Here is an 8,484-nt window from a genome sequence, read left to right on the forward strand (position 1 = left end):
GATCTTATTACTACGCGTATGCAGATATCCACTCATTTTATTCGGAGATCACAGAAGGGTTCTTCTGGAGCACCCTCTTAATCATTTGACCAGCCCCTCAGAATCAGGTGTTTTTCCTTTTTCCCTGCAACACCCCAATACCCAGTATTTACCTCTTTCTTTTTTCTCTCCTCTTCCTTCCGTTTCTTCTCTTCTCTTATCTGTGCTAAGCGCTGTTTTTTGCGCTCTAGCTCAGCTTTTAAGTCACTTTTGTCAGACATGTTGGTTTCCTTGGAGCAAAAGAAAAAAATGTGAATATATAAAAATAACTTTTCTGTATTATCATTGCAAAAATCATTCAAAAGCTTGAAAATATGATTTTTTTTTTTTTTTTACCATAACAGGTTGTATTACTTAGCCTATGCTGAAGAATCAAAGAAACAAGTTAAGTTAGATCTGGTCTCATGCTATATAAATATTTTCCTTTTATGTATTCATAAATATTTGAAGAAATACAATGGTATAGTCTCTTCTGGTCTGAAGAATAATAGCAACTTACTTCAGAATAAGCAAGACATTTTCTGTGCAAGTTTCTTAACAAATAAACAAAAAATAAATAAATAAGAGAATCAAAAAAGAATCTTCACCATGACTTCCAATTTAGACGATAATGGACCAATTCATCCCCACACGGAGAAAAGAAAATAGGCTGTCATAAACCCTTCGAGATGTGCCTGCTCAAATTTCTGTGGACTCAATAAGCATTCCTCCACTGAGCTAGGTGGGGCACATAGATTTCATTTTGCCCAGCATTATATGCTTCAGGGAAGACAGCCACTAAAGACCTAACACGTTAATCTTCTTTTTCTGTAAAACTCCTCCCCAACTGTCACAATTAATTTTGTCTCCAGTACAGTCCTATTTCTATAAAACTTTCATTTGCATACTGAACGCAGTAGTGCTGATCCCAGCACTTTCCCTTTCCAAAGCAAAAGATGTTTGTGAACACATGAAATAGTAGATAACAACCATGGCAAGTTCTTGGGAAATTTATCTGAATGAAATTTAATTTTTATGTTAATGGGGATGGTGATGCCGATGGTGATGGTGCCAGAAATATGTGCAAATAAAATGAGTTTGGAGAACACTCTCACCAGTTACCAATGATTATATTTGTCTCTTTCATGCTCTCATTTGGAAACTAAGAAGATGGAAACACCAGGAAATGAAGAATCCCCCTCTGACCCAAATTCCTAAAATAAAGTAAAAAACTAAAAAAAACCCCATAAATGTCATGACTATTCATTTACATATTATTTATATGCAGCTATGATGAATACATAATGAATCCCTAAGTAGATGACAGAGGAATGAAAGGCAAAAAAAGCAGCAAAGAATACAAAAGAATGAAAAATCCTCAAACTTCCTGTCACTGCCTTCAGAAGGTAATCAGAATCTGCAGCTACCCTAAAACAGACCTCCCAAAAAATAGACATGGTTGGAAAATGCACATTACTGTACGTATTCCTTCCTGTTCATGGTGTGATGGCAAAGAATTGAGAAATAATAGCAATAGTGATCACAATAATTAATCTTTGTAATCAATTTATGATCACATCCTATCTTCATTTTTCAACAAAGATCATTGAATCTGTGTTAGGCGTGGTTGTAAGGCATCAGAGTACAAAGATAAGGAAAACCAGATTCTCCCCTTCAAAGTGTGGATAACTCCACTTTGTAGGCATGTGAGACGGCTAGAGATGTTCTCTGAGACACTGGCCTGTTGGTTTCTGAGTACCAAATGTTTATTTGTTATCACATTTAATCATAACAATCCAAGGAGTACAGTGTTGTTATTACGACCTTGCTTGCAATTCAGATAATGGAGGCTCAGCAAGTCCTAAGACCTCATAGTCAGTACAGAGCAGCAGGTAAAGTCAAGCATGTCCATGCTCTGAACTACTCCACTCTGCTGACCCCAACATACAAGTTTAGGCAGAATGCAGAGCAAAAGAATAATTAAGATCTACTAGAATGAACAAGGGTACGCTTTGAGGAGGAGGGGGGATGTAAGGTGGATATCAAATGAGGTCAGGAACTAGCAAAGAAGGGGAGATACAGATATGCAAAAACCTATAAAATGAAAACCAGCAGGCTAAGAGATGTGGATGAATCCAAGCCAAGAAATATAAACTTTAGTTGGCAAGAAAAGGATTTGTGGAGGCAACAGGTAAAGCCTTTGCAAAACAGAAGCGTTCCATGTAGTATAAAGAGAGATGGGAAATCACAGCAGCTTTTCGAAAGGGAAAGTGACCAAATAAAAATGGAATTTGCTTAAGCCTATTCTTGTCCCTGCCTGGAAAACAGATAGAAGCAGAAAGTAGAAAGGAAGCAAGCTGTCTGGAGGCTGATGATCTACCTGGATCGACTGCACCTGCAACAGGATGGTGGGTGGATGTAGAGACAGAATGTAGGGAATGTGGGCAGATGAAACCATGCCACGATGGAAGAAGTAACTCTTGGTAGCCTTTAGATATGGATGCAAAAGAGAAAGACTCAGACACAATTCAACCTTGAGAGAGCAAGGAGGATAGCAGCGAAGCTGGAAAGAGAAGGCAGGAAGGAAATAATGAAAACATTTGTAGTATGTTGTGACTCGGGTGTCAACGGGATTTCTGGGCAGAAAGAATGCATAGATACTATAGATGGGATGAGAAGCTGGATGGGGACCGAAGCTGTGGAAGAGAATTCTGAGTCCTCCACCTATGAAGTTTAAAGCCGAATCACAAAAATTCAAAGTCCTACAGGAGCCAGGCAGATAGCATGAGGACACAAAGCAGTGATTAAGACCGGGCAGAGAGGAAATCCCCTGCCTGAGGAAGGCAGCTCTCTCCAGCTCCATGGTTGACATGGAAAAATATGAATCCAAGCAGTCAGATCCTCTGATTTTTTTTTAAAGAGAAGCCACGGAACTTACAAAAACCAGGTTTATCACTAAAATATCATTTGCCAATAACTTTCAACCCCAGTGGGTTGAAAAATCCCGGCAGGAAAAAATAGGACCCTTAAGTCCAGAAGCCATCTGTGAAATTACATACACTCTTCCTTCCCCAGTGGAGACCAATCAGATTTGTGTTTTTGACATTTTTTGGCTCTCAGAAATAAAATGTCCAATCAAAAAGATCACTGTTAAAGCAATAATTGTGTCATTCTGTGATGAACTCATCCAGTAGAAACTACTTAGAATTTTCTCCCGCACATTTCCCCAGTTGCCATTGATCTTATTTTAGTCCACCAAAAGGGTCTGGCACAACTTCAGCTATATACTCTGGTCATTAAGGAGCAAACAATGTAGTAAGAACATCTTATATTTGTTGTGATTTTCCGGTAAACGTTCATTCATGAGGAAGTAAGGTGTATATTTAGTACATTTCTGCAAAAAGCAAAATTCTTACAACTGATAAATACGGCTGAAAATGCTGGTAACTTAAGTTGGTGTTACCACCCATAGAGCCAATATTTTTTTAATTAAAAACATAAACACCAAAGGAACTTTTAAAAAGTATTAGGTAGTGATGTTTTAAGCAACACACTTCACTTTTTAAAGGTTGTAGAGACACAATGGCAAAAGATAGCTACAGGGTACCTTCCACTTACTGATTTTTTGGATCTACTCCAAAATAGACATTTTGCACCAACACCAAGGAGAATGAGAAATCTCAAGAGAATGCCTCATAAAGGGTTTGGAAAGTACACATTAGAGTAAATGAATGGCCCTTTACACATAGTAAAATGGCTGCAATAGTGGCACTAAATGCAGTGTCAGCACTAAACTCCACAGGCTCCCCCGGGGGGCTTGCCACTCCGACTCACTAAATCTCCCTGCACATCAAGCAAAGCAAATTGAGGAGCCAAGCATGGAGGACATGAGTTATAGAGCTTCCTGTGGCTAATGTGGGTCATGGCAAAGGCAATTCTGATGCTCTCAGTTTAAGAAAATAAGAGTCAGAGCTACCTGCTGCTAATTATTGCTCACTTATTTCACACACACAAAAAGCTGGTCTCTTTCATTTAAAAATGGCAAGGGGTCAAGAGAGAAATCAAACCCACCTCTGGGTCTCAAGTCTCCTCCCAGTCTGTTCATCAACCTACTCTGCCCCCTAACAGCCAACTACAGCTTAACTCTCCCCCAGCTTCAGAACAATTACAGCTCAGCCTCACCAACTCCATCCATTCTGGGCTCAGATGATGCACTTTTATGATGCTTGCTTAGCTCTCCTCAGAGCAGAGCCCCACATTCCAAATTTGTTTTCTGTTGGTGACATTCTTCTTGCCCACACTCTTTTACAACCTACCTTCACTTACCCAACTCATGCTTCTCACCTCCTCCCACCTCTTCATCTTAGCCCATGCTCTCCTACAAATTCTCCAGATTTACTACTGCTGAGTACAACCTCACTTCATCTCTGTTCTTTCTTTTCTTGTCCCCCAAGTTACTCACCCCCCAACAAGAGATATCCAAAAGTTCAAATCAGTTACTCCATGTACTCTGGGCTCCATACACTAATCCTCAACACTTACAATATTTTCTTTTTCCAAATTTCAATTCTCTACTTCTGATTTCCCCTTTTTTTTTTAAAAAAGCAGAACTTTATTATATTTCAACACACAATTTCTGTACAACCAAAAATCAAAATATCACAGTAAAATGTTAGAGAGAAAACATGGTATTTCATTTACAATGTGTGGTGAATGGTTAACATTCCTTAGTCATAAATAAACTCTTAGAAACCAGTAACAAAGACACTAATATTCCAAGGTAAATGGGGAAAAAAAACCACACACACACCAAGGAAAATGAAATAACAAATGACTAGTAAGGTTTATGGACACATGAAGATAATTGAACTGAACAGTAACAGAAGAAAAGCAATTTCTTTGTCGTATCACATTGACCAAGATGAAAACATTGACATCTAATGTTTGCACTGTTTCAGAAAACAAAGAAAACACCGGAAGACAAGACTGATGAGGACAGTCTATACACTTTGGGGGAAATCTCTACTTTTGACTCCAAATATATATTTTGGATATGCTTAATTCCAATGAAGTGGATATACTAGAACTATTTCAACAAATTAGTTGGTGAAATTCAAAATGATTTATATATAATCTGCATAGAAAATTTGTAGCCGATGGACTTCTCTCTTTATCCCTGGCTCAACGTTTATTCCCTTGCTTCATCGTAACTCATCTCTACCCATCCTCCTAAATGTCTGAGCTCTCATAACTTTTGCTTGAGCCCATCTCTGATCCCAGTAAAAGGCCATTTGATCTAAGTTAAATGAATCAATATAAGCAAAGAGCTTAGAATCATGCCTAACAAATATTAAACACCCAAGAAAATTGTTTCTCCTCCTTCTCTTCTTCCTTCTCTACTTCTTTTCTTCTCCTCCCCTTTTTCTATTATTATTATTACTAATATTTTTATTATCATTACTATTACTATTTTCTACCATGCCAACCCTTTCCCCCATCACTAAGTCCACGCTAATTCAATAACCAAAGTCACCACTCAAAGTCCACTGCAATCACTTAAAAAATATTACAGCGAGAAATACATTAAAGGTATATAGCGTGTTAGTGATTTAGTAGCAATCTAATCAGAGTGAGAAAACCCAATCTGTGATCCAAGAGAGTCTAAGGCACTCCAGAGCAAATAGAAGGAGATTCTCAACCTAATGAATTTTAAAATGGAAGTTATGTGGTTATAGAGATGTTACTCAAATAACTCAAAAAATAATAATTTTTAAAAAATCAAATGCAGTCATTTAATTTAGTAGTAGTAAAATTCTTCTCAATTTTTCAGTTGAACACAGGATTTATATGTCAAGCTGTCCCAGGCAGGCACCCTCCCCTGCCACCCACTTCCCCCGGAGGATGGAAGGGCACATGGAGAGATGGTTTCTTCTCTAAAAAAGAAGTTAGTTGCAGGGAGGGTCAATCCTGCCATTCCACTATAGAAATGGCTCGTGATCCCAAGTTTCAATGGAGGAAAAAATGGGGAGAGAAAGGAAGGAGGAAAACATACGAGAAAAAAACATGGACACTGAGGAAGGAAGAAATGAAACACAAGTCACTTTCACACTGGCCCTTGTCTTTCCAGTTAAACTTCCATTTCCTTCACACTTCTTATGTCCACACACATCCATAACGAAAAGAAAGTTTTCAGAGTTTCTTGAACGCAATGAGACCTAGAGCCTAAGTTTTCATTTCTGCACGTACCATCATGGGATGGTTTGGTCCTGTTTAGAACCAAGTATCTAACAGAGGAGAACCGAAGGGTTTGGCTCTGTTTACACAGCTGCCAAGTAATAGACCCTCCCAAGGCTTAGCGTTTGAACAATATAGACCTCTATTTCCTTTCGGTTGTCTACGTTGGCAGCGGTTTGAGATTCCATTTCATTAGAAAAGCATTAGCTGGCATATGCAAATGTATTTTTAAGCTTAAAGTCAAAATCCTAGGAGGTTTAGATCATTGCCCAGCTGTGGCCAGACACACTGAAAAAAATACCCAGAAACAAGTTCTCTTTTGCTGCCTGAAAACAATTGCTCTTGTCAGCTCATTACTATGAGCGATTGAACTTTCCATCTGCCACGAGGTATGCCTAAGAAATTTGATCTTTCCCAACCTTGTTTCGCCTGCCTGGCTCTTCATAAAATGCAGCTGCCTTCTCCCAACTGGAGAGGTGGCCAAGGGATGATACGGACCACAGCCATTCATCCATTTTTACAGTGATATCTCGCCTTCTATTAAAGGAGGGTTATAGATGTCTCAAGAGGGAGTTGGCCCAGGAAAGATGTGAGAGGGTTATTTGCTAAATTCTTACAGCCAACAGGACACGGTGAAAACAAAACTTTTAACACAATCCATCTCATAGTAGGAAGTTGCCTGGGTCTGGTCTACTCATTCTGTTAGATGAACAGTTTTCAAATGTTCTGCTCTCAGCATATCCCATATACTCTTAGTTCTCAGTGACTCTAAAAAGACTTTGCTTTTGTGGGTTACATATATCAACATTAACCATATTAAAAATTAAAACTGATAAAACTTTAAATATCTAATAATTCATCTTAAAATAAGAACAATAAACTTGTCCCTTTGTTAATATAAAATTTTATGGAAAAAATAGCCACACTTCCCAAGGCAAAAAAAAAAAACAGATAGTAAGAGGAGTTGTAATTCTTTACATTTTCACTTATTTCTTTAATATCTAGCTTAGTAGAAGTCAGCTGGATTCTTACAGCTGCTTCTGCATCCAGTCTGTTGTGATAGGCTATTTTAATTGTGAAGAAAATCTGTTCTCACATAAATAAATATGTATTCCAAAAAAGGAAGAGTATTTAAATAGCCTCATATGGTAACTGTGGACATTCTTCGATATTACACAAAATTTAACAGATGTCACATTTTAAAGTTCCGTTGCAATGTAAATATGAAATGGCATCCATCAATGAACGTTTTGCACTCTGTTACACTAAAATATATTGTCCTATCTTAAACTTTGAAAGAACCTTTGATCCATATATGATTTTATAACATTATGCATTGGTTATCTATAAGATTATTTAGAAAATCATGCAGACTTCTCAGATGTTGATACATGTCACTCTCTAATATCCAATAATCAAACTTGCTAATATAACTACCAAACTCTTCAGAAAACTCTTTAGGTATGGTAAAGTGGTCACGGTCACAGGTACAAATTTTCCAAAATTCTAATTTGTTCTGGAAAGCTCAAATTTTATCATTAGCAGCAAATATTGTCAATTGTATCCTTGAAGTGACAAGATCATGCCACTCTCATTGATTTTTGAGAAAATGTCTGCCAAATACCCAAGTCTGAATAATCATAGTTTGCCTGTGAATTGTCCTTTCAAGTAAAATATGTAGTGAATCATGAAAAAAGCCAGCTAGTTTGGCTCACAGATCAAACTACTGCACAAATTCCATTTCGAGGCGACCACGGAACTTTGGTAGGCAGTAAAAGTGCCTTATGTGTTCCCATTTGTCACACAGTAAAGACATGTGCTCAAGATTTAATATAACATTTTTTTTTCTGCTTCATGAAGGGCATTCTTAAGTGAAACAGGGTCTGTTTGTTTGTTTCTTCAAACTGCAAGTGTGTGGCAGTGAAGGTTGATGCCAGTACTGGTCCAGTTTGGTGCCAGTGTCTCAATTCCTGCTTAAGGTATCAGTGGTGTCACCCACCACTGCTTTCACACCATCACTGCAAATGTCAATCTGGTAAAAAAGACAAATAAAAATAAGATTTTATGAAAACAGTTTTGACCTTACAGATTTCTGAAAACATCTTAAGAACCCCAGGGACCTTCAGACCATGCTTTGCCTTACCTGCTTCTGTTAAGGTGGAGTTGATTCTAAATCCTGTGGAGACTGAACAAAACGTTGCTGTTAATATAAATAACCTAAACAGAGGGGTT

General features: G+C 37.9%; 1 protein-coding gene across 4 annotated transcripts in view; it reads right to left on the minus strand.

The window, feature by feature from the left end:
* Positions 1-264, minus strand: part of DYNC1I1 (dynein cytoplasmic 1 intermediate chain 1) — a 269,847-nt gene extending 269,583 nt beyond the window's left edge. For all 4 annotated transcript variants that reach the window (XM_077765365.1, XM_077765363.1, XM_077765364.1 and 1 more), the window contains exon 1: positions 153-264. In XM_077765365.1, coding sequence (XP_077621491.1) covers positions 153-260 — 108 coding nt within the window. In that variant the 5' untranslated portion in view covers positions 261-264. The remainder of the gene's footprint in view (positions 1-152) is intronic.
* Positions 265-8,484: the final 8,220 nt, after the last annotated feature.

The sequence above is a fragment of the Crocuta crocuta genome, unplaced genomic scaffold (assembly GCF_008692635.1).
Source record: "Crocuta crocuta isolate KB4526 unplaced genomic scaffold, BGI_CrCroc_1.0 scaffold14, whole genome shotgun sequence".
Lineage (NCBI taxonomy): Eukaryota > Metazoa > Chordata > Mammalia > Carnivora > Hyaenidae > Crocuta > Crocuta crocuta.